We start from the raw sequence: 27,306 nt of genomic DNA on the forward strand, positions 1-27,306 counted from the left end.
AAAAGCTTATCTTTTTTAGGGAATATATATTTCTTATTTAACTTTAAGTTTTTTTTATTATGTTATAAGTAATATTTTATTTTTTAGAATAATAAATGCAACAAATTTTTTTCAAAATTTTCCATGTTGAAGCCAAGCTCGAATGAAAAAAAAAATGTTAGCATCCCCACCAAACTTGCTGGCTCTGCCACTTTATGGATGTATGATAAAAGGGGATATCTTGGGAATGCATTTTTTAAAATTCTAAGTATTATAGTACAGGCGTATAATTCTCCTAACAAACACGTCAAACATAACATTGCAGGTAGGTTGCTTTTCCATGCTCTTGTGTGAAAAATCTAGTTAAAACTGCTTCTCTAAGCCTCACCTGGTGTGACGTGATAATAGTGCACACCCACATCATTGCCCTAAGAACTTCTTCTAAGAGATATAAGTTTTACTTGTCATCATTATGACTCAATCTCAGAATAAAGTGAGTTTTAAGTACTTATCAAAAACTTGAAGTTGTTAGCATGAACTCATCAGTTTTTTGTTGATATGTTTTATCATAGATTGGCAGCATTATAGAAGGAAAATCTTGAGTATTTCTTTTATAAGAGGTTTGTTTAATACAAACATCTTTCACTTTACGTCTTTCTTCCTTATTCTGAACTAGTAGATTTATTTTAACATGTTTAATATTCTTTAATATCTTTTTCTTATGTCATTTTATATACTTTTTGAAATCATATATAGCTTCGACTTAACATGCGATTATCATACGACAAACTATCATTTTTTTTTTCAAAATAGATAATTCTTTGCTTTAAGCTTCAACTATGGTACTTCATTTCGATTTACATCTGACAAAATTTTTAACAGGAAGATGACAGTGCACTTTTGCGATTTTTGCAATGCAAGTTTGGCAAGGGGCAAGTTGATGGGCCTGAGTTTTTCTACGATCCCAAGTATGCATTACGTCTATGCCTAAAGGAAAAAAGGATGCGTGCTTGTGTTCATATCTATAGTATGATGTCCATGCATGAAGAAGCTGTAGCTCTTGCTTTGCAGGTGAAGTACGCTGATGAATATTTTTTTTTGTTCATGTATGGTTTCTTGTTTTCATCAAATTGAACTTGATGTTGTTCTTTTGAAATGAATTTGTGCAGGTAGTTTTGTTAATTGAAGTTTATCGGCTAATTTGTTTGGGTGAAATAAAGATAGTTTTACAATGTGCTCATTTCTTCTTTACTCTCCTGCTTATTAAGTTTTTGATGAGCCTCTATGACCTTGTACTCCAACTACTTGTTTTCTACTCCCAGTTTGCATCTAAATTATTTGTGAACTTATTGTTATATTTTTCGGGCATAATTTCATCCTGTTTCAAAATTTATCTTGTTGCAACAAACCATCCTTGTGGTTATTTAAGAGGGCGAAATCATTTAGTTAGTTCCTCATTGAGAAATAATAATTGATTCACAGAAGTAGCATATGGATGGGCAGAGGTTATGTTATTGTTCTTTTGTCGACTGAATCTTTTGGTTAAATGGTATTTCTCTTTAGTAACTGAATTTTTTGAAGAATGGTGAACAGCAATTGCAGGGCTTTGGCTTAGAGAAATAGATGATGTTGGCCTAAAGAAGGTAAAACAACAAAAACAACGAAGTAATGTTAGACGGAACAATTGAGAGAAATGTCAGAGTTTTGACTTGGAGTGTGGTAACTTGCTATCTCACATAGCTTGTGAAACATTCAAGGGAGGGGCATGCCTGCAAAAAGCCCTTTGGGAGATGCAGAAGGTTAATGGATGGCAAGGACTCTCAAAGTCATTTTCTCATCCTCAATCTTTAGTATATAAGATCTATTCATAATAGTTGGAGTGAAAATTTACAAGTCTTTAAAAAGGTTGTCTTTTTACATAACAACGGAAGAAAAAACTCAAGGATTCAAATGAAAAAGATTAAGCTGCAAAGCTGACTATTGATGCAGATTTTTGGTATCAATTTGATGGTCACCATTGACTCTTTTGGGGCAAGATCAACTCGCTTTCAAAGAATGAAAGGCCAATTACTCCTTAAGAGGTTGGTGGGTGGATGAAAAGATGATCACATGATATCCAAGTATTGTCTGAAGGTGGAAGACATGCCATTATTCCAAGTATTTTTTAGTGTCAGATGGTGTCACACCCCAAATCACCCCCCTGAAATGTAGGGTGTAACATAACAACAACAATCATGAAATTAAAACTCATCATCATTAATCTATATATTCAATCCTCATTTAGTTTATTCCTCAATATAAGGAAGTATCCCAAAATATCAGATTTTATTCATCCCGGAATAATTACAGAGCCCTACTAACTCCAAAACGTTACAGTAATAAACAGGCTACATACCTCTGTTGTAGACTTATATACCAGTTACAGCACAAAGCATAAAGTTTTTAAAAGTGACCTGAAGCTATTCAACTTCTTCTTTATCCTTGCCCTTTCCTGTAACAATGGCCAGAATAAAAATATGGTAAGCTATAAAGCTCATAAAGTTATGCAATTTAAAAAGAAATAATTTGTAAGATTTATAGAATTAGCGTAATTGAAATCTTACTCGAATCAACTATGAAATAAATTGCAAAACATAAAAAAATCATATTTAGCATTTTCAGAGGTCCCTTTTGCCTCATTCGGGTCCCTTTTGCCTCGACTTTCATAGAGGTCCCTTTTGCCTCGACTTTCATAGAGGTCTCTTTTGCCTCGAATTTCATAGAGGTCCCTTTTGCCTCGACCTACATAGCAGGTGTCATATCATTTCATAACAAACTTTTCCTAATTTAATATTTAATATTCATTAAGTCTTGCTTTAAGATCCTATACTTGTGTTGTCATGTTTCATGCTTCTATATGAATATTCTATTGACTATATTGTTGCATGAAAACAATATGTACATAGTAAATAACAACATGTAGGAAAACATTTATAAGATCATATAATATTGCATGATAAGCAAAAATTTATATGGGGTCATTCATACCTGACTGTTTGACTGTATGCATTAACAGATAAAAGTTATCTCACTGACTTTTTACCCTTCAGTTTTAATGACATGCAGTTATACAACTCAAAAATGACACATGCATTTGATTAGATTACATTGCATTTCTTACCCCCTTGCCGAGTTGGCTCCTCGAATTCAGCACCTCGTACCCTTTTTCGTTTGTAAATTACCTACACGATTCACATTTCTTCCATTCCAAATTTTCTATGATTTAGTTTGCCAATAGTTTTAATAAAATCATTCATCTTCTTTAGCAACTTACCTTGCAACCAGATTCTGTTTTCTTCATCCACCAAATAACAATCCTAAAAATACAATTGTGGTATAAACTCCTTTAGCAACCTGATCAATATCCAAAGAATTTGCAGGACAACATAACGTAATAAAGAAATAAGAATAATTCACCTTTATTTCCTCTTTCTCCTCTAATCCACTCTTCACGGTTAATTCCTTTGCAATGTATTCCACTAAAAATAGCCTCCCATTCTCACAGCAAGCAATAACTCCAATTATTCCCCCATAATTTTCCTCCAACAGCAGCTGGATTTCATCCCACAGCCTACCTTGTATCGGCTCCCTACTCTCCACTGAAACTTCACCACATAGTCCAGCTAAACACAGTTTACTGAGGAAAAAAAGCTTGCTGGAAGAAAAACTTACCTGATATAGCTTATACCTACGCTCAAACAATTCCTAGCCATTGGATTTCTTATCTACGGTTGCATGCAAAAAGATAGTGGATGGCTGAATGAATATTTTATTAGTAGTGGAATACTTAGTGCTGTACTACAGTAACTTGACTCACCTAAGTGCTAAACTAGTGGACCACCTCAAGCTATAATTGTTAAGTCCTGAAAATGAGAAAATCAGATTGTCTTAGTGGTGTTTGTGATGAGGGCATCAGATTCCGACACGTGTACCATCGCCGGAGGCGTCGATCGACGGCCCTGATTCAGAGTCTTTATTTTTGATGTCTTATTATATTCATGTTATTTATATTTTGTCTTTTCCGTTTGTCATATTACATCAGTTTGTGTAATACTTTACTGAAACACATTAACTTGAAATTATAAATCAATGAAATTGTTAACATAAAATTTAATTAACTACTAATTAATGTAATAAATTGAATACCTTTTGTAGAAATTACTATTTCAGGATAGCAACCATAAATTGTACTTTTGTTTGAACATTTGGGTATGACAGATGGACCCACGATAACTGTGATAATGTGCTTGATCTCATAATGATTAGGAAGTTGTAAAACTACTTTAGTATGTAAATAAATATATACTTCGCAATAGAGCTTTATTTGAACTTTGAAGCATCATATAAATAAGTCATGGATATGAAGGAACTTCTCAAAAACATTATAGCTTCACCTCATGCACTAGCAAACTTTATTCTCACTTTATAGGATAGACATGAATACAAGATAAAAGGCATATAACTAACAACGAGAGTTTGTCACTTTTCATTCAAAATATGATGCGCACAACCTAACTTTATATGATTATTTATATGTTTGTACATTTTGAAGAACATGAACAAACATATGAATCGAGTTACATGAGAACATAAAAAGACATACATAAATGTTCCTGGCCAACTGCATAATTACATGAAATATGGAATACAAAATATTAGCATCATTATCTTTTATTTTTTTCATATTAAGAGTCTTCATGGAGAAACTACTTCATGTCTACTCTAAATCTTCAAGAAGAAGAAGCTACATTAAGACCACATTAAATCTTCAAAGAGAAACTATCTTAAAGTCATCTTAAATCTTTATGGAGAAGCTACATCATCATACTCCTTCCTCCATGGTTAGTCCTAACTTGCTCAAAATGCCTATTTTACTCATGAGGAGGTCATCACCCCAAGCAAGAATGTATGATAGTATTAAATTATCATGCATAAAACACCGACCTTCTAATGGCCCTATTAGGAGAGTATATGGTATTAGATCCGGCCTATGTTGGTAGAGATATACCTAAAAAGACTTTTTTGGAAAGTATTAAAAATGTCATTTCTTTTTATTAGATTAAAATGAGAATTTGACTCTTAATTGGACACAATGGAGAAAAATGATTCATTGTGTCCAAAATGATTCATGTAGTCAATGCCACATAGTGGGAATTAGGCTTGTTGTTATTGTTGTTGCAGGTTGGTGATAATTTGTCCCAATGTACATATAATTGTTCTTTGTTTTCCTACACTTCACAATATTAAGGCAAGTATGTAACAAGGAAATAATGAAGTAAAGTTTTGAACATTTGCATGAAAATATAAAAATGTTACATATATGGAATACTTGTGAATGAGGCCATTAGTTTAGCCAAACTAATGCCTTATGCGCTTCATCAACTTCCATTAATTTTACATATTTTTTATGTTCACATACGCTAGATAACAAGTGGTCTTGCAAGGGATGCTTATTCTCTCACTTTAATTGAGTTTTTCTTAGATAGGGACTATTTTTAAGTCTTGTTAGAGAACAAGAAACCTAAGTCATAGTAGCTATGAAAAAAATTACTACATGGAGTCTTGATCACTGCGGAAATGCAATATTATAGATTTCTTGTTTGGAATGGTGCTGATGTAAAACAACTCTATATCGGTGGTTTGTTGACTAATTAAAAAAAAAGAAATCAAATAAAAAAAAGATGCGTTGTTCAGATATTTAGCGAACAAATGCATTGCTCTTGAAAAAGACAATCCTTCGGCAACTTAATCAATAAAAAGGGCAAAGAAACCAAAACAAAAAAAACGACTTACACTCTATATTATGTCTCTGGTTCTTCTGTGTGCTCTGGATCCTCCTACCACTCCAGTCCGGCCCACTGTCCACATGCATGGCCACCCATGAGAACCCCTGCCTCCGTTCACCTGATCACACCAAACACCCACGCCTGTCCTGTGTGATTGCACGCTCTGGCTCACCTACCGCACCTGCTCCTCCTGCATCTGCTTCTCCCGCAAGATCGCCCCGTTCAATTGTGCTGCCTGCACTGCCTCCGTCTCTCACGTTCACGAATCCCCTTCAACCATCCGTGCATGCTTCTTCTAAGTGGAGTCGTAAGCCCCGACTAAAAATTAAACCTACGAGCAACTCCTAAGTGCAACCATAAGCTCCGACCCAAATTAAAACTGCTGGCAACTTTCAAGGGAAGTCATAACCCCCGAACCAAACTCAAACAACCTAGCAACTCCTAAATGGAGTTGTAAGCGCCATCCTAAACCAAACCTATGTGCAACTACTAAGTTTAGCCATAAGCCCCGAACTAAATTCAACATATCGGATGGGTATTCTAATAGATGCAAAACCCAAACCACCATAAAACTACAACTTATATTAACCACTTATGTTTACTCGGAATCTCTGAGAGGAGGCAATCCATGGCTGCTAATCAGATTCTTTGGACACTATGATCAATGATTGTTAGTGTTGATATAATGAAAGGTATTTCCGGGACAAAAGAACCATAGGATTTTGATAACTCCATCGCCCAACAAACGAGACTAGAACATTCTAAAGCTAATTCATTTTTAATCGAGAATTCTCTTCTATGAAGTAGGAGGGGTAATTAATTATGAGGGTTTGCGCTCATAGGAAGTAAGGACCCCAAAATTAAATAAACCCTGATACAATCATTACGGGAAATATAGTTAACTACAAATCAATTTGCCTTAGGAGAATAAAATCCTAAGTCTGCAAAACGAGATTTATGCCTAGCGCCATTTTTCTTGAGCAATCATAGTTGTCAGCTTTGAACAGCAAGGAGCTGTTGTCCAAGCTCAAATTTTCTCCCAAAGATGGACAGTTGATGCTACGAATTAGTTTTAGAGGATTTTAGGTGGCATGTGGAGGCTTGAAGATTTGTTATTGCTGTTTAGTTCAAATGGTTAAGAACTTATGATTTTCAGTGGACGCTGCACTATTTTTCAGCACAGTAGCGTGTCACAAAAACTTGTGATAGAAGCATTTTTGCTCTGATACCAAAATTTTATGCAGCATATGAATTGAAAATCAAAGTTTGATTTCTTTTCGAGATTGTGTAGGCCATTGAGGAAAATTGAAGGGGAATATTAGGTGAAAGCAGGGCTGGAAGATGATCAGGGTAATGAGATCAGGTTAAAAAGATATCTGATAGGGAGCGGGAGTGTCAGAATAGCCTGCAGTAGTTGTTGTCTAAATCTGCGGAATGAAGGGAGACTTCAGTACAAAATTCACATGGTTTTGTCCAACACTCTGAAAGAATAGTGGCTAGAAGCAATATAAGCATTTAAGCAGAGAAAAATAGGCAGTGGAAGCTTGGCGAAGGGAAAAAGTCAAGTAAACAGTGTAGAAACATTGAAAGAAGGAACTATGGAGTGAAAAGGAAGATATGTTGCTATGAAACGGAGAACCCACTATCTCGAACAACTCTTGAATCATTCAAGGAAGCAGCACACAACATGAAGCCATGGGCGTGGTGTGTAAAGCAACTAGCGTCTTCTAATGGCAAGGAATTCTTGTATTCATTTGGTAATCTTCAACCTTCAATAATAGTTATTTAATTATTATAATAGTTAATGTGCAGCATGAAAAATGATCCCTTAAAAGATTTATTTTCAGAAAAGTGCAATAGACCAAAGAATGACTCAAACGAAACCATACATGCAAAATAATAAACTACGGCACTATAAGTGAACTCAAATAGGTTTGGCAGTAGGTTGTTTCTGGGATGTCAGGTAGTGTTATGGATCCTTGATCTTGAAATGATTATCCAGGCCAACACTTTCTAACCAACTTCTGATGAGGACATCGGAGATCAACGGCTACGATTTTTTTTTAGTTATTTATTTATATGTTTTTGTACTAGTTTATTTTATATTGTTGTTTTTCCCTTTATACCCTTATGGGTGGTCAAGTAGTGTTGTAGTACGTTTCACATCAACTTCAGCCAAGTAGATGCTTCAAAAGCTTATGAGAGTTTTTAGTGCCTAATTCTATAATTGTACTGTTGCCTAATTCTAGCACGTGCTTTGTTGTCTTTCTTTTTTAGCTTCCTTTTGTTTTGGATGTTATGACAGCATGGCTTCAATTTGTGATGTATTTTCTTTACCCATGTTTAGAACGCTGCAAACAAAGAACATGAATTTACTGAGAGATACAAAATTATTTAGTTCTTCCAAAAAAGTGTAGGTTCCTGGTATTTTTTTTTCTTTCGGTTGCTCACTTCTTTTTAAATTCTTCCCTGTCAGTTGTTTGTGCCAGATTTGTTTCATAAGATGCCCCATAATCTTCTTTTTTTGGGAGATGTTCTAGCAGTTGACCCCCCTATTAGTGGCTGGGCATAACACGTGTTAATGGTTATCGACCTTCTGATGGCCCTATAATTTTCTGATGAATCCACGAGTATAAGTAGTTTATTGGTTTTTGGGGTTTCCATACACCTTTGTAATTGTATGTTTCATTGTGCAAGTTCTTTCATTTGTTATTTTCTATTACTTCCATCATTTTCAACTTCTTTGAATAATTTATACAGACTATTTTGGTTCAATATTTATGTTATCTTGCTGTTTCTAGTCATTTCACTGTAAATTGGTCCACTAGGTAGACCCAGAGCTCGCAATGGCTGAAGCAGATAAAGTTGAGGATGATGAGGATCTGAGGAAGAAGCTATGGCTTATGGTGGCTAAGCATGTGATTCAGTTGGAAAAAGGAATCAAGAGGGAGAATATAAGAAAGGCAATTGCATTTCTGAAGGAAACAGATGGGCTTCTGAAGATTGAGGATATTCTTCCATTTTTCCCAGACTTCGCACTTATTGATGATTTTAAAGTATGGTTCCAAAACTTCAGGTCATGTATTTTCTGAGTAACATTTGCATGAGCTATGAATTGAAACCTTAGGGCTTTTACGTAATATACAATATAAAACAAGTTGCCTTAAGCATTGTTCGGAGCGGTGCTATCACTTTTCTCTTTTTCATATTCTAGCTGGTTAGGTGCTATCACATTTCTTTGCATATTCTAGCTGGTTAGATAAGGGTAGCCTGCAATGGTAGTTTGTTTTATATCTAGCAATAAATAAATCAAAAACTTCTAGCATTCATTACTGTTTAAAGTTCAGGAAGTTGATGGTTACAATTTATGTCAGTTTCAATATGTTTATAATTTACTGTTTCACTTGATTTGTTTCATGATATGTTTGTGGGCATGTTTTATTTATGCATATAGATTTTGTCATCACTTTTGATCTTGAAAAACCAAAGTTCAGAAAATAGAGTTTTGAAAACGATCGGAAAGGCTAAATCTAAGGTACATTGTGTATATATGCTTAAAATCTGTACCTTCACAACTCTATAGATTACGATGTGCAAGAAACTAAGGCTTCGTTTAGGACGGCTTTCTTATTGCTTCTTAAAACAGCTTTTTAGTACAAAAGTTACAAATTTTGTACTTGAAAGCTGTTTTAAGTAGTAAGAAATTCTTTCCAAACAAAGCCTAAAACTCCTTTCTTAACCCAACCATTAGAATTACAAAATGCATCGGTGCTACACTTACATAAAATCTAACTAAAAGCATCGCTCTACATGCTTAAAGTCTTTGTACCTTAGCACTTGAATGAATTTCTCCAGTATCCTTAACCGGTGAATCTACTCAAAAGTCTTGGGGCTTGGGCGGCTATAGAATTTTTAAGGTATTTGAATAAACATTTTTCTTTGTACGGAGTAGATCCAGGATCACTCTTGCTGTTTAGCATGAAGTAAAATTTTCTATTATAATTCTGTGAATTTCGATTTAACAATTTGCTGGTTTAGACTCTTAAAGTCACTTCTGTGAAGGCAATCTTGGTCCATATATGTTCAATATTTCTTTCTTTACTAATTGCAGGAAGCAATTTGCTCGTCACTGGCGGACTACAACAAACAGATTGAGTTACTAAAACAGGAAATGAATGATGCTACACGTGGTGCTGATAACATAAGGAGTGATATCACCGCCCTTGCTCAAAGATATGCTGTTGTTGAACGTGATGAAGAATGTGGAGTATTAACCAAACTTTTATCTTTGTTATACTGCCGATTTGTACATTATTATTTATCGATCTATTTTAAATCATAACATGCATACTGTAATTACTCTTCAGAAGTTCATATTCCTTTTCCTTCTCTCTGGAGTATGTAGAATATCTTGCTTTATTTACCGTGGTGAATGCGTACTTGCACTGCCTTGATGTTGACTATCTGCTTTGAGAGAAATTATTCCGTGCGAAGTTCGGATGGGAAGAACCGTTCAGACATATGAGTGTACACAGTGTACACATTTATACACTGTACATCAACTTTTTATACACAATATGTAAACTCACAATCCGGACGGTTCTTCCCATCCGGACTCAGCACGGAATAATTTCTCCCGCATTGATGATTGGAAAAGGCTTTTGCACATCATGTACAAAAACATAAACCGGTAATCCTAGTTCTCAAGACGATAATCTTAATTTTAGCTTTGCTTCTCATGTTTTTTTTTAATTGAATTTAGGATCAAATTAATTTATGAAAAACTAGATGGTACTTTTAGGTGCAAGCAGTAGAATCGCCAGTTCTTAAAAAGTGAATTGTATCTTAGAGGAACAGCTAATCTTTCTCTAACATGAACAATGTTTTATCAGGTTTGTAAACGTAAAATATTATCCACTGGAGGGGCTCATCAGATGAGAAGAGGTTATCTGCCAGTTGGACCAATGACTCCTTTTTATGTTTTCCCTTGTGGACATTCGTTCCATGCACAATGCCTGATAACTCATGTCACCCAGTGTTCTTCTCAAAGTCAAGTAAGTAAAATGATTTACGAACACCGAAAAAAATATGTTGTAGTCAACTTTTCATTTTTAGTCTTGTTCCATGAATTTCAGCTTTTCTTCTTAAAATTAAAGATTTTTTGTTCAACCTTTGGAAAATTTGGTTTAACTTTGTTGTTTTACACTTTGATATTTATCAGTCTTTGGACTTTATAATTCATCTTCTGCAGATGTCAAAGTCAAATAACTTTTCTGTATCGTAAGTTCTATTTCATTGTGCTTGCTTGGTTATGAACATTCCTGTATTTTGTTATTGGGCCTTGTTCTGAATTTTAAATCCACAGCTCTCTACCATATGCTGGTGCCTCTAGATCAGTCTAAAAACAAGTTAACTAATTAACACATATGTTACCTAATTAACACATACAATTCTATTGCATTTTTTCAATTTTTTTTAGTCGAGAAAAAGCTCAAGGCTTCCATAGATTTTTTAGCCACCCTGTACCTTTGTAATAAAGCATTAGATCAATCACTTAGGCTTCGTTTGAGACGGCTTTCTTTCTCCTTCTTAAACCAACTTTTTAGCATAAATTTTTTAATTTTTGTACTAAGTTTTTTTATGAAGCAGTAAGAAAGCCGTCCCAAACGAAGCCTTAGTTGCACGAATTCTTCAATTAAAGTAGATTTGTAGAACAAATGAGAAAAGGATCCGAAATTTAAATTGGGAAGGGCTTTGACTGCCTGGCGTTATCTGAGCTTTAATTCGATAACTTTGCATTGAGCATTTTTAAGATAATTTGACTCTTGTTCGCACTGGTTCCTGTCATTGAATGTAGCCAAATTTTATTTGCAGCGGTAGTAGATACTAAACTCTTGCATTGGCCTTTCAATGGCAACTAATAAATCCTAGTTTGAATTCTTCGTAAACTTTCTTGAATTATATGCTGGTATTAGGCAGAACAAATACTGGAACTTCAGAAGCAGATCAGTCTGCTTGATGGGAAGGTAACGAAGGATGCAGGCACTAGTACCAGTGGAGATTCTATTGCAAGCACAATATCTGCCAACAATGTCAGTATGGTGTAAAATTTAATGCATTAAATTGGATTTTTGTTTGGTCTGGATGCTTATTTATGGATTCAAATCACTATGGCAGTTGCGGTCGCAATTGGATGAGGCTGTAGCTAGTGAGTGCCCCTTTTGTGGTGAATTAATGATCAGAGATATCTCCAAACCGTTCATCTTGCCTGAAGAGTCAGAGCTGGTTGCTTCTTGGCAGATTAAGCCCCAGGTTGTCACTCAGAAAATTCTGCCAATGTCGATGTCAATATGACTGAAGCTGCCATGTAATTTGGTAAAACCCATAGTTGGAGTTCAGGCTTCTCTAATTTTGGATCTACACATAAACTTACCTCACTTGTTACAATATTTTTAACGAATTTTTCGATTGCTACATGTTGTCTTTCTTGTTTCACCCGAACTTGAGTTGTAGATATGGAGGAAGGCCACTTTTATTTGCTTCTTGAACAGCTCTTCTTCTCTTGATTGTACTATTGCTTTTTGGGCAGATCCTCCTTGGGATAACATCGAAGGAGTATATATATATATATACAGTAATTGGACAAGCACTTTTTATTAAAAATTAAGGCTTCGTTTGAGACGGTTTTCTTTCTGCTTCTTAAAGCAGCTTCCTACTACAAATTTTTTTAATTTTTATACTAAGAAGCTGCTTTAAGAAACATAAAGAAAGCCGTCCCAAAATGAAACCTAAATCGTCCTGAGCGGATCCTAAATGAGTTTCTTGAAACATAATAAGCATTATTTGAATAATCTCAACCAAAATGTTTTGATAGCTTGCATAGAAAACAATGTCTGACTATAACATACAATAATACCCAATAGCATTCCCAATACTACGATAAAATTGTTGTAAACCTCCATTATGACAATTACTTTTATACGTAAGATTTGAGCTCAAGATTTTTGTTGATAGTCAAAATTTTAAACTAACAGATCAAGAAGAGCTGAGCTATTGTGATAAGAATTACAAGAATAAGATTTCTTAAAAATTCTGTTATGATGAGTACAAACTTCTTCCTCTTTCTTTCTTAATTTATAGCTTGAACTAATTATTTGATTATTTTTAAATAGGCATGTAGCCTTATTCAATTCCTTAAACTAATTATATTTTAAATAAATTAAGTAATCTTCAATAGAATATCTGACTGTTTTCTAAAGCATATATCACCTTTGTTCCTCCATTGCTATGATTTTAGGTACATGTTGTTCAACCAGAAAAATCTTGCCTTATGTTATAATACAATGATTCCCATACTAAATCAGATGATTTTTAGTTCATTATGCATATTAAAAGCACACTGAGAAAAGAACAAAACGTTCTTAAAATAACTCACAAATTCCTGTCAAACAATATTACTAATTGGGTGATCATTAAAATAAGCCTTGCCTTGTTTACCCTGCGCTTGTGTAGTTTGAGGGGGTAAAGTGTGAGAGAAATTATTTTGTGTGGACGCTGGATTATTCAGAGGTGAATCAGAATGCGCTACATCACTCGATACATAGCGGTACACAATCGTGGTACACAACAAAACAAGGGGTGTGGCTCATTCTGATTCACCACCTGACAACGTCCATATACAAACAGAATAATTTTACCAAGTGTGATCCACATATTCATGCTTTAAACTTGCTTCATCTCAAACGTCATGTCCTCTATTGTCCATTACCTAAAATGATCAAATATTAGTATATTCAAATACAAAATACAAATTAATGTAAATTAATTGAACATTGTGTGGTCACCTTTTGTAATAGCACAAACTCTTAGCTATTGAGGTATTGTTTGTTTTGGCCTAATGACTTTACATTTTTATCCCGTTGGTGTAATTTATAAGGAGATCATTAATGTTAGAATTGTTCTGGCATGAGCAAGCTTAAGTTTGATTTTTCTTGATGAAATTTTAATTATTACACTAAAAAAACATCTTGATGTTTAAAAGTTTAACTTCTTCTTACTTAAAGGATTTCACAGCTCTACCATAATCTATTTTTCTCTTATTTAATGCTCTTCTAAAATTCTGATATCACTTTATTACATTCTTGACTAATCTGCTCAACTAATCTTATGAGAGTAATGACAAGAAGCCATGATCAAATGAAATGATGGGTAGACTCATCAAGGCTTAGGATGGTTGGTGGGCAAGCAATGTTGGAACCCCCCATTCTAGGTTCGAATACCCTCTACTACGGTCTCGCCTCTTCAATGAGGCAAAGTAACTGTGGGTCCGATGCCGGTGGGTGGCTTTGTTAGATTCAGTAAAGGGATTAGTTACACCGTCAAGAGCTCCATTTGGAGTGGCAACGAATAGATACATTCATTCTAAAAAAAAAAGTTGATGGATAGAATTGAAAAGTATTATCTTGTTACTTTATTTCCACAAAAATAAAAAAGTTTTCAAAACAAATAGATAAAACAAGACTTTCTTACATCACTTTTTTCATATACAACAGCCCAAGACAATACTTATTTATGTATAATAGCATTTTTTTTATAGCTTTCTCACAAGAAGAATAAACTACAATTATTCATAGAACATTAGGTTATAACATAGAGCTAGTAATCCTAATATTAATAACATTCTTAGAATATGAACTATTATAACCATCTCTTAGCTTATCAAAATATTAGCATGCCATATATCTTAAATGGGCATGTTGCATGGAATGGGGAGGAGAAGTTTAGGTTTCGTTTGGCACGGCTTTTTCACTATTTTTTAAAATAATTTTTTAATAAAAAATTAAAATTTAAGAAGCAATAAAAAAACCGTCAAAAACAAAGCCTTAGTGGCATCTGAGAGTTCTGCAATATAGGAAGAAATGTAGAGAGCTGGTTTAAATGCAAGAGAGGAATATAGCTTGTTGGAAGCTTGCAGAAGTGGTGGAGAAAGCTTTGAGCAATGTAAGAAAGAACCGTTACCTGCATTCTTTTCAGCTTGCAACTCATGGCCATGCTCAGGCAACCGAGTCTTCGTCAGCTGAGCTCCCATTGTCTGTACCCAAGCTAAGCATAAAAACATTCTGCAAGAATAAAAGAACTTAATCTCTAAATAGATTCTGCAACTGAAAAACCTAAATGAAACCATGTCACTGAACAGATCAAAGTCATGATTGAGTGCAGCGATGACAAGATCCCAACATTCTTTATCCTGAAGCGAAGGAGATGGAGCTACAGATGTGGATCTCATCAACGCTGCCCTCAAATATGCCTTTGATCTGTATTTCGAATGCTCTCATGGATTTGGATTTTGAGGCCTCCCTTCCCTTTGCTATCTTCTTCATGTTCCTGCTTTTATATAGAATGGATTAATATATATATGCCTTCGGTCATGAATTTAATCAGGAGTTCATCAAGTACTTTCCACTGCTTTTCCTTTGTACTGCATATGTTATACTGGTACCAAATTCTGAAACCTTCTGTACTGCCATTATGATCATTTTATTTTTATTTTTTCTTGGAATTGTTTCTTCTCTTGCATAAAATGTTTTTCTTAAATCAATTTAAGAAAAAGTATTTTACATGATAGAAGAAAATTTAAGATATATTTGGGAAAAAACTATTCTGTGCGGACATCAGACCGTCCGGAGGAGAATCAAAACTCGTCACAGTACCTTATGTACAGCGGGTACACATCCGCGGTACACAGCAAATGATGACGTGGTGCACTCTGATTCGCTTACATCTTCCGTATCCGCACAAAATAACTTCATCTATTTGGCACGGCTGCAATTTTTTATAAAATTTATTATAAAATTGTTGTGAAGAAAGTTTTTTTTTTAAGTTATAAAAAAATGTCTTTATAGCAAAAGAAATTTTTGAAAGCAATGAAAAAAATAAATATCAAACATAAACTAAGATTACAAAGTATTACAAAAATTGTTCTAAATGAGGCCTTTCATTAGAGTTAATTTCCAGTTTTTTATATGACATTTTAATTTGTTTTGGGGTATTTTTACATATGGCATTAAAAATTTAATTATTTATAAAATTAGCTCCAACAAATTCCATTTGAAATATGACCATTCAAGACCCTAAGTGTGTAAAAAAACATTATATATATTTTTCACTTAAATTAAATTCCCAATCACAGCATAATTTATTTTTTAAGGTTGAATGTTGGTTTTATATACATTCATAATTTTCATAATTCTTTGTAAAAAAAATTAATGAATATTTTCTTATATATATGCATACTATTATGAGTTAACATTAATTTGATGATTATGAGAATATTATTTCGAAATATCCAGCTCATTATTTTAATTGTTTAAAGCAATAAAATTTAATAAAAAGTATTTTCAAGCCATACATTATTTTGGATAGAATGATTGATTTGAAATGTATGCAGCATAAGTTGGGACACTGAAAATTATTAGGTCCGGACATCGGATCTAAAAATAGGTCCGGATATGCAATTAAAATTTGTTACATGGACAGTGTTTTGATTTCGATTGAACAGCATTTTAATTACGCTTTTTGACTGCGATTTACCTACGTTTTACCTGCACTTTTAGAGCGCTTAACTTAAAATTTCACGGACACGTGTACATTCCACATATCAATATTTTATTGGACACCGGACGTATCTCTACATCCGATGTCCGAACCTAATAATGTTCCTAAAAAGGGTTTCCCTAAAAAGATATGACTAAGGTTGCGTTTGGAGCAGCTTTATTATTGCTTCTCAAAATGATTTTTTAGTATAAAAATTAAATTGTTTGTACTAAAAAATTGCTTTAAGAAGCAACAAAAAAATCGTCCCAAATGAAACTTTAATGAAGGCTTGTTGCTTAGCAGCATAAATGATTAATTGTACTGCTCTTTGGGTGATAGTGATGTTGTAGTGTTGTACTGCTCCAATTAATTTAATGAATATTTAATTAGAGTTTCATGCTAGGAAGAGATGTGCTTTTTTAAAAATTATGGGAAATAAATTGATTTTCTTTAATTGATCCTAAGAGATAGGAATGCCATAAAAGATTATTATTGATTAGTTTGTATTTAGATTGCTAATAAATTTTATTTTTATTAAGAAAATGAATCAAATATGGACAGATATTTTGAGCTAGATGTTTAAATGAATCAAATACAAACGTATATTTATTCGATCATTTTTAGCTAGATTAATTTGAAATATATATATAAACAAGTTAGATTTTGACTAATCTTATCATATAATGTCATATTTTTCCTATGCCAACCATGGTAAGGTACAAATTATATCATGTCAACAATCAAATGATATAGTACACAACAATCATCACCTCGCTCGCCAATGCTCAAAATCCTATTATTAGGGGTGTCAATCATTGACACGACCTGATAACTCGGCCCAAAAATTCTAATTCGGGTCGGCCAGTTTAACAAACGGGTCGAGTTCGAATTTCAATTTTCGACTAGTTTAAAAACAGGTCGAGTCTAGGTCAACACGGTATCCCAAATTTGACTCGGCTGCCCACCCACCTTCCGTCCCCGCACAACTTTGTCTCTGCTAGCTTCCTGCTCCCTTTTAAATGTTTGTGCATCCACACAGATTGCACCTGACTCATCACATATGCACTCGCGTTCCACAGTTTCAGGCTTCTAGAATGGTAGTACCGTACTGGGACAGTCGGACACTTACCAATCGCCTCACATCCGGACCCGCATTGCTCTCATTGTCTTGCCTAGCATCCGAATTCCGCAGTCCATTGACTCTGCACCCAGAGGTCCCAGACAGCACAATCACATCGCGTACGCACATTCCGCACATGGGTTAACTAGTCAAGTCGGGTCATCCTCCTTATAACCCTCACGGGTCGAGTTCAAGTCGACCTGTTTAAACCCGAGTCAACTCCAAGTTTGACTCGAATCCGATCCCAAAAGCCATTTTGACATCCCTACCAATTACATCATAAATTTATCTCTCTCATTAACTATCAGAATTATACAACTAACATATATTCAAAGAAAAATATATTGTTCCACCTCCCATATAGGGTATCATCTTCGTCGTCTTGAATCATAATAATTAATTTTTTTTTTATACACATATTTCACAATATGTATAACATAATTAAGATTTATAATCATACTCAATATCCACCTTGTTGATATTTATGATCAAGCCCGTCATCATTCCCATATCATCCGCTTTAAGTATATGCATATAGTAATAAATTTTAAATCATGAAAACTCTAAAAATCTCACTTCCAAATCCTAAATTCATAGCTACTATATGCTAGGTACTTCAAGGGGTGGAGCCAAAAATTATTTTTTTTTTAATGGGGAGCACATATTAGTAATAGCTATTAAATTACTCTCAAATTTTCATTTTCTTTAGTATAATTATAAATCATGAGATATGCTTTTAAAAAAAATTATTAAAAAATACATTCAAACTTATATTTGTTGCCATTAAGAAGGAATAGATATAACATTCTTTATCTTATTATTCATTAAGAAATTAATATTTTTCCCATAAAACACTTAATGAATTTAGTTCAAATAAATTATTCTTAAGACTCTTTTATTTTAATTAATAAATTAAGACTTAATTTTGAACAATATTTAGATTAATTAAATATAAAGTAGTATAAGATAACATAAACTATACTTCAGATTATAAAGTCCTCACAAAATGAGGTCGAAATCTCCGGATAGTGTATAATCTAAAATCTAATTTGTCATTTGAAAATTTATCCCGTAACCTAATTCATTAAAACTCTCACCGCCAACAAACAAAGGCATGGAAAGCACCGTGCATGAATTTTCGGAGCCCACATATATGCCTCTAAAATAAGAAATGCTTAGTGAAAGTTCAATAATCTTTAGGAATTTTATTTTCCTCTCATAAACCCTTCAAACATTAAAAAATTCTTTTAACTATAACAATTTTTATGAACCAAAAGTCATCCAAACTAAGCTTTAGATTTCGTTTGAGACGGTTTTTTTATTGCTTCTTAAAGTAATTTTTTAATACAAAAATTTTAATTTTTGTATTAAAAAAGCTATTTAAGAAGCCACAAGAAAGCCATCTCAAGGATAACTTTTTTACTGCTTTCTAAAATAATTTTTTAGTATAAAAATTTTTTGAATTAGAAAGTTTTATACTAAAAAATTATTTTTATTCCAACTTATTAGATTTCGTTAAAAAAATATTTTAATTTTTTAATAAAAGTAAAAAAAAAAAACAGTAATCTCGGTCCCAAATTTTATTCGACCGGACCTCTAGAGTCCACCATGTCGTATTCTATACAGTTCTCAACACAGTCGCGGTATTTCTTCTCGTGGAAGTTCCCGCCTCCCTCCGAAGATATAAAGGTTTTTTTTTTCTCCTTATGAGATCGGCAATGGCTTTGAGCTACTTCAGTTCTGATCAAACAGTTTGGGGTAAGGTTCTCTCCGTCAGTCTTATCTTTTTTTTTCAACTGCATTCGTTACAAGGTATTTTTAGTGGCTTCAGCCTTCCTCCTCATGTTTATTCTGCTGTTCTAGTTTGAATCCGCAGAGTTCCTTGATTTGTCCATTTCCAGAATTTCTAGTTTTTTATGGGTTAATTAAGAAGTTCTGCTATCTTCTACTCCCTTAACAGTGTGGGATTTAGGGTTTTATTTGGTTTCTCATCAGCTACTTGCCAGTTTGGAAATAGAGAGATGGAACGATAGAAGAATGGCCTGGGGAAGGACAATAATTATTTTACTTACTAAGTTAACACTTGAACTTTGTCCTCTTCTTTTATTTAATTGTTTGCTGTCATCTGTCATCTTGGGATGACGATGATTTGTTGTAGGAATTTTTACTCATTTTAATCATACTACCCAGAAGGCCAGAATGCCGTCTACTCATATCAGAATTAAATTTTGAATGGGCAAAAGTATAAGTTTATTGAATAGATGTGAATCTTAGTTACCTTACCTAGATAACCTCAGAGCCATGGAAACATGGCACGAATGAGATTAATATTTTTATTTTGGTCGCATATTTTCTTGTACATTTTTCTAATTCAAATGTTCTTGTATGACGATACTTTTTGCAGTTTTCTTATCTTAATAGGATCTCAGCAAACTTGGAGGCTCTGATTGCTAATATCAGACGATTAGATGTAAGTCGTGCAATTTCTAGCATTTTCTATGCTAATGACACCCTCAAGTATTCCTATCACATACTTGGGGTGTCACCAGAATCAATATTGCTCCTTTCTCATATATTACATGAAGATGTTTCGAATGGATGCTGCAAATGCTTACAAATTCCTTTTTGTTATGAAGTAGCAGCTAGCTATTAACGGTGTTATCAATTTTTCAGGGATGACGAGATCAATACTCTACGGGTGCTCATTGCAACTGACTGTCACTTAGGTTATATGGAGAAAGATGAAATACGACGGTTTGATTCATTTCAGGCTTTTGAGGAGATCTGCTCAATAGCCGAACAAAAACAGGTAATGTGTTGTCAGAAGGCTAATATTACTCCATTTCAAGACTTACCCAACATCTGGTATGAGATAAATATATTCCACTTCAAGGCTCACACAAGATCTGACGTGAGATATCTTTATTTATCATTATCATTTAGTGTTCTCTGTTACAGTTTTTCTGTATTGTCTACTACTGAAACATGAAAAGATGCTATCAATCATTTCAGAATTCCATTCTTTAGTGTAGGGTGGACCTTGCCTTCCGAGAAGATTTTTAATGGACACAACTTCAATTTATTGAAATTTCTATCAGTTTCATCAAGCTGAAAACGGAGTATTGCTAGTTTCATTTTCTTAAGAGATTATTTTCTGAAGTAGAAGAGAATCTTAATTGCTCAAGAAAAGCCACCCCAACCTTTAAAGCCTCCATGACGTGTTAGTCTTTTTTTTAAAGATATATTAGTTTGTTTTGACTATGTTTTATTTATTTATTATAATTTTAGATCAATATTTATTTAGATTTGTGTCAAGATTTATTGTAGGTACAAACCCCATAATTATGTTAGCCGGAGGGGAAGAAGTTGGTGGATGTCCAATAACTCGCCACTGTCCGGAGATTTGATGTTCCTCGATGGCCGATGTCAAGGTAAAAAGTATTCGATCGATGTAATCGTCCATGGTGTCGTCGATCTCCAAGTTGGGGTTGAAGAAGGGAAACTGGAGGATATCTACTCTTCCTTGAAGATCATATACGAATCCATGATCGTGTTTATGATCGGCCATTCATGGGGGAAGTAAGCTAAGGGTTGATGTATTTTCTTCCTTGGGATGTAGGTGAAGCAAGGGAGAAGAGAGAGGATGGAGGGGATAAGAACTTGGGGGTTTGGCCAAGACTTAGGGAGGCTCCTCCAAGTTCAGTTTGAGGGTTAGAGAAAGGAGAGGAAACAATTTTAAAATCTGAAATTTTAGTTCGATTTTCAAGGGTGGAAAGGAGGGAAGTATTTGAAATTCAAATCTCCCTTAATGGGGGATTAATTATGTGAAATTGGTGGGAGGGGCCGGCGGCTTAAGAGAGGGATTAAGGGGTTAATTAATAGAGAGGGGAATTAATTGGAGAGAGAAGGAAAGGGAGGGGGCCGACTAAAGGAAGAGGGGAAAAGAGTGTCTACATTCGATGTATGTGGACCATTTCTTTAATTGTTGATTAAAGAATCAAATTGGAATTAATTTCAGATTTTAGATGATTAAGGGATCTCCAAAAATAGGTATAGGCTATTTAGGAAGGAATTTAAAATTCAAATTCATTTGAATTTGAATTAGAAAACTTTCCTAATAAGAGTTGGGCTAAATTAGGAAAGTAGTAATGGTGTAATTAAAGGGGAATCAAGAGGGTGGGGAGGGGTAGGCCGGCGGCTAGGGATTGGAGGATCAAGGCTTTGGGTGTGGAGGAGAGGCCGGTGGTTGGATGTGGAGGATGTGGGCTATCCGACGGTCTTGGAGGGGAGGTAGGGGACTTGGCCGATGGGTGTGGTGAGGTTGGAGGGTTTAGGATTGGTTGGTGGTCTTGGTAGAGGGGATGTCTTGGCCGGAATTTTTGGAAGGGATTGAAGGTTGCCGACAGTATAGGGTGAAGGAAGGGGAAAAGAAAATAAATAGATAAAGGAAGAGGGGGAAAGGGTGTCCACATTCGATGTATGTGGACCCTTGCATTAATTGTTGATTGGAGAATCAAATTTGAATTAATTTCAGATTTTAGATGATTAAGGGATCTCCAAAAATAGGTGTAGGCTATTTATGAAGGAATTTAAAATTCAAATTTATTTGAATTTGAATTAGAAAACATTCCTAATAAGAGTTGGGCTAAATTAGGAAAGTAGTAATGGTGTAATTAAAGGGGAATCAAGAGGGTGGGGAGGGGTAGGCCGGCGGCTAGGGATGGGAGGTTCGAGGCATTGGGTGTGGAGGAGATGCCTGCGGTTGGATGTGGAGGATGTGGGCTGTCCACTAGTCGAGTTCTGACTTTTTGTAGTATTTTGTGCATCATCAATTTGGTAAGCAAAAATGATGCAAGCAAAAATTAGGAGAGGGCCTCAAATTCTTGCTAACAAAAGTGATTATTCCTAGATAATAGAAGATACACAAAATACTACAAAAAGATACAAAATACTAAAAGACACCTTTTATATCATATAAAGACATTTACAACTCTTGAACACAAACACCTTACAAATTTGGACACAAACAAACCTAAAGGAGCTTGCCAATCGTTGCTTTGAGAAGAAGGATACAAGTGAGGTGGATACTTGCGGGAAAAAGAATTAGATTAGAAGCCAAGACGAAGGATAGGAGTAACTCGCAAGTTATCCCAAGATAGAGAAGAAGAAGTGGACAAAGCTCTCAAGCTTTTCCAACAAAAACCCTCAGATTTTTTATTCCAAAAATCACATTTGCATGCATCAGATACTCCCTTACTTGAAAAACTCATCTCCTGATGAGTTGTATTTAGATATCTTCCGAGGAGGTGAAGAAGGCGCATCAAGTTCTTGAATCTTTGCCTCGAATTTCTTCAGGATTTCTTTTTGCTCTTTCTCGAATTGGTCTTGAAGAAATTTCTTCATTTTTTCGTATTTCTCATCACATAAGAATATTTGATATTGAATTTTATACAACTCGTTTTATATTGGATTTGTAGAACTTCCTTGAGATGGAATCCCTTCTATAGTTGAAATCTTCACATCCAGAATAGTTGGTTCATTTGTAACTTTGGCGGGGTCAAATTCTCCTTGGGACTCATCTTGATCTGAAGGATGATTACATGGACTATCCATATAGACTAAAAAAAAAAAAACTCTTATGACACCAAGACTCAAATAACAACACAACTCAATAACCTAGGATATACTAACTTGCTATGATACCAAATTAATGCAAGCAAAAATTCGGGAAGGGCCCCAAATTTTTGCGAGCCCCAAATTTTTGCGAGCAAAAACTAAACTTTCCTAGGTAATAGAAAATACTCAAATTTCTCAAAAAGAATATAAAATATGACAATTGAATAAAAAAACAATTCACTTTTATAAAATAAAATTACTTACAATCGACGCATACAAACTTTGTTATAAAACCCTAAACTTGCATTCCTTGAGACGAAAGATACTGATGGCGTCGATCTTGCGGAGAGAAGAAGGGGATTAGAAGCCAAGACGAAAGGAAGGAGAAGCTCGCAAGCTTTTTTAGAAGAAGGAGAAGGGATGGAACAAGCTCGCAAGCTTTTCCAAAAAGAAAAATCTCTCAGGTTTTTGGCCAAAAAAATCTCATTATTTCAACCTCTTTTCTATCCCAAAACATCTTGTATTTATAGGAGAAAGAGGGCAGCCAAACAGCCCCTAAAATCTTCATTTAAAACCTAATAAATAAGAGAACTAGAAGGCCAAAAGACAACAAAAGTTGCAGCAGGAAAACTGCATAGAAATTAGAGAGAAGACCACAGAAATCCCCCCAACAGTCCAGGGGAAACCAGCCAGCAAGAGACTCAAAAAGCAGCACAGGAGACAAAGAGGCAAGGCACGGGAAACCAGCCAGCAAGAGACCCAAAAAGTCAGCACAGGAGACAAAGAGGCAAGGCACGGGAAACCAACCAGCAAGGGAAAACCGAGAAGGCAAAGGGAGGGGAAGAGGCACAAGATATAACTCATTTTAATGAGCTTACAAGAAGAATACCTTTTTCAATTAATGAGCTAACATTAGCTCAAGCATTAATGAGCTAGACTTAAGTAGAACCCAATTTTTAAGCTCAACACCAAGAAGCCAAAGACCCAATTCGAGAGCAACCAAGGCTCCAAACAGAGAAATAACAAGCATCCCAAGGACACAACCAAGAGGTAGTAAGTAGCCCAAAGCTTGCCTACATCAATTCTCCCATAGTTGAAAGAATTCATCTTCCGATGAAGCTTGAGTTTTATTTGAACTTGTCCTGAGGCTTCCGAAGACTGATTGCATGGACCATGACTCATGACTCATGACTGAAAAACAAAACTTACATGACACCAAGACACACACGACAACCACGCTCTGATACCAAATTGATGCAAGCAAAAGTTAGGAGAAAGCCTAATTTTTGCAAGCAAAAAAACATATAAAACTACAGTAGGTCTCCCCAACATTTTAGAGACCAAAAATACACTAAAACATAAAATTACAAATAGTGGAGATCACACAAAACATTAAAATATAAAAACACAACTTTGATATTATAAAAATGACGACACATACAAACTTATGACATAAAAACAAAGTCCTAAACTTGCATTTCATTCCTTGAGACGAAAGATACAGATGAAGTGGACCTTGCGGATAGAAGAAGTAGGTTAGAAGCCGAAAGAGGAGGACAAGCTCGCGAGCTTTCCTAGGAGAAGGGAGGAATGGAACAAGCTCGCAAGCTTTTCCACGAAGAAACCCATAGGTTTAGGCTTCCAAAAATCACATTTTTTATCACTCTTATAAACTCTTTTAACACCACATATTTATAGGCTAAAAGGGGTAGCTAAACAGCCACTATAATCATTAATTAAACCCATTAAAATGGGGGATGTAGAAGGTCAAAAAGCTGCTAGGAACATCACCCAAAAAACCACAAATGAGGGCCAGCTGGCTGCCCAAAATCAGCAGCCAAATAGCCCAAAACAGCAGCTGAAAAGGCAGCAAACATCACCATATTTTCTGCACAAAAAACAGGGAGGTAGCCACCGAAATCCCCTCACAGCAGCTCACGGGAAACCAGTCAGCACAGGAAACAAAGGGGCAAAGCTCGGGAAACCAGCCAGCACAGGAAACAAAGGGGCAAAGCACGGGAAACCAGCCAGGGGCCACGAGAACAACAAAAGCCAAGAGGAAACCGAAGAGACAAAGGGAGGAGAAGGGGAAAAGTTCACTCCAAAATGACTCCAAGATATAATAGCATACCTTTTTGAATTAATGAGCTAGGAAGTGCAATTAATCCCCAATCATAGAGCTAAAACTTCAGCTCAAGCATTTATGAGCTAGCACCAAGTAAAATTCAGAATTTTGAGCTCCATACCAAGCAACCAAGGCCCAAACCAAGAGATAACAAGCAGCAAAAAAAAAAAAAAACAAAATATCCATTTTGTTTTGACCCCTCCCTTGCATGCATCAGATACTCCCCTACTTGAAAAACTCATCTCCCGATGAGTTGTATTTAGATATCTTCCAAGGAGGTGAAGAAGGCGCATAAAGTTCTTGAATCTTTGCCTCGAATTTCTTCAGTATTTCTTCTTGCTCGTTCTCGAATTGGCCTTGAAGAAATTTCTTCCTTTTCTCGTATTTCTCATCACATAAGAACATTTGATATTGAATTTTATACAACTCGTTTTGTAGCGAATCTATTGAATCACCTTCAGTTGGAACCTATCTTTTTTATCGGAAGAGGGACTTCAAGATCTTCTGGCTTGCTTTCTTCTTTGACTGAATCAATCTTTTTGTTATTTTCTATTTTTTTCTAAAGAAGACTCAACAAAAACTTAGAATCACTTGACACCACAGACTCACAACAAACCGGGATTTGCTAACCCGCTCTGATACCAAATTGATGCAAGCCCCAAATTTTTGCTAACAAAAGAGACTCTTCCTATAGATTAGAAGATAACAGAAGTAAGGCACGGGAAACCAGCCAGCAAGAGGCCCGAAAAGCCAGCAAGAGACCCGAAAAGCCAGCACAGGAGACAAAGGCAAGGCACGGGAAACCAACCAGCAAGGGAAAACCGAGAAGGCAAAGGGAGGGGAAGAGGCACATGATATATAACTCATTTTAATGAGCTTACAAGAAGAATACCTTTTTCAATTAATGAGCTAACATTAGCTCAAGCATTAATGAGCTAGACTTAAGTAGAACCCAATTTTTAAGCTCAACACCAAGCAGCCAAAGACCCAGTCCAAGAGCAACCAAGGCTCCAAACAGAGAAATAGCAAGCAGCCCAAGGACAAAACCAAGAGGTAACAAGTAGCCCAAAGCTTGCCTACATCATTTATTGTAGGCACAAACCCCATAATTAAATTAGCCGGATGGGAAGAAGTTGGTGGATGTCCAATAACTCGACACTGTCCAGAGATTTGGTGTTCCTGGATGGCCGACATCAAGGTAAAAAATATTCGATCGATGTAATCGTCCACAGTGTCGTCGATCTCCAAGTTGAGGTTGAAGAAGGGAGACTGGAGGATATTTACTCTTCCTTGAAGATCATACACGAATCCATGACCGTGCCAGGATCGTCCATTCATGGGGGAAGTAGGCTAAGGGTTGATGTATTTTCTTCCTTGGGATGTGTTGCACCCCAGTTTAGATCACCCTCTAACACAAACTGGAGTATAAAAGAGAAGGATTTCAACATATCAAACTCCACACTTAATAACAAGAAGCATGTAATATTACCTACTGAACATCAACATAATTAAAACAATTACAGAGCTATACTAAAACTTTTGAACTTTACTTACATATCAAAAGGTTTATACAGTTATTATTCAGATCACCTCTAAGATCTCTTTGTACCCTAAAACATATTTACACAAAAAAAAAAAAAACAGACGTCACCTCCCCGCCTAGTGCCCTACAGGCTCCTTTCCCTTGCCTGCAGTACAACCACTGTTAATGAGCTATTGCCCAATGAAATACACCAGCAATATATAAGAAATAATAATAAACAAATAAGAAATGCTTAAGAATGCTAACATAGTTAAACACATTGAAATATCATATTGAGCCTGAAAGTGCTTAGCAGTATTATTTATCTTGCCAAAGCTATTCCACATTTTTAAATAAGTTATATAATGGCTATAAGCTTTTGCATCATTTCAACTTTCCAATTCAAGGTTGGGTCTAACTTCCCAACTTTTTAGAATGGAAGCTGTTCTCTCATTCAGGGTTGAGTCAAATTTCTCAACTTCTAGAATTAAGAGTGTAGGCTTACCTCATCAGGTCTTTCGCCTTT

The 27,306-nt window shown here is 35.1% G+C and overlaps 2 protein-coding genes and 1 long non-coding RNA gene across 9 annotated transcripts in view; 2 read left to right on the forward strand and 1 right to left on the reverse strand.

Annotated features, from left to right (window-relative positions):
• LOC110111410 (vacuolar sorting protein 18) overlaps positions 1–12,347 on the forward strand; it is a 69,221-nt gene extending 56,874 nt beyond the window's left edge. Inside the window, exons 18-23 of one of the 4 annotated variants that reach the window (XM_020843274.2) lie at positions 862–1,050; positions 8,633–8,860; positions 9,916–10,071; positions 10,697–10,858; positions 11,780–11,896; positions 11,982–12,347. In XM_020843274.2, the coding sequence (XP_020698933.1) occupies positions 862–1,050; positions 8,633–8,860; positions 9,916–10,071; positions 10,697–10,858; positions 11,780–11,896; positions 11,982–12,158 (1,029 nt within the window). In that variant the 3' untranslated portion in view covers positions 12,159–12,347. Of the gene's footprint in view, positions 1–861; positions 1,051–1,148; positions 2,469–8,632; positions 8,881–9,915; positions 10,103–10,696; positions 10,859–11,779; positions 11,897–11,981 lie in introns of those variants that run through there. The other 3 variants (XR_003702978.1, XM_028700603.1, XM_028700595.1) reach the window with 3 other exon arrangements.
• A 764-nt stretch (positions 12,348–13,111) lies between these two features.
• Positions 13,112–15,207, reverse strand: LOC114581142. The gene is made up of 2 exons (XR_003702985.1): positions 14,823–15,207; positions 13,112–13,572 (listed from the first exon to the last, which is right to left on the reverse strand). It is a non-coding gene; the product is annotated as an uncharacterized LOC114581142 (long non-coding RNA).
• A 3,907-nt stretch (positions 15,208–19,114) lies between these two features.
• Positions 19,115–27,306, forward strand: part of LOC110111411 (double-strand break repair protein MRE11) — a 56,329-nt gene continuing 48,137 nt past the window's right edge. For 3 of the 4 annotated variants that reach the window (XM_020843275.2, XM_020843276.2, XM_028700609.1), the window contains exons 1-3: positions 19,115–19,275; positions 19,922–19,987; positions 20,191–20,326. In XM_020843275.2, the coding sequence (XP_020698934.1) occupies positions 19,986–19,987; positions 20,191–20,326 (138 nt within the window). In that variant the 5' untranslated portion in view covers positions 19,115–19,275; positions 19,922–19,985. Of the gene's footprint in view, positions 19,276–19,921; positions 19,988–20,190; positions 20,327–27,306 lie in introns of those variants that run through there. The other variant, XM_028700610.1, reaches the window with a different exon arrangement.

The sequence above is a fragment of the Dendrobium catenatum genome, unplaced genomic scaffold, assembly GCF_001605985.2.
Source record: "Dendrobium catenatum unplaced genomic scaffold, ASM160598v2 fragScaff_scaffold_134, whole genome shotgun sequence".
Taxonomy (NCBI): Eukaryota; Viridiplantae; Streptophyta; class Magnoliopsida; order Asparagales; family Orchidaceae; genus Dendrobium; species Dendrobium catenatum.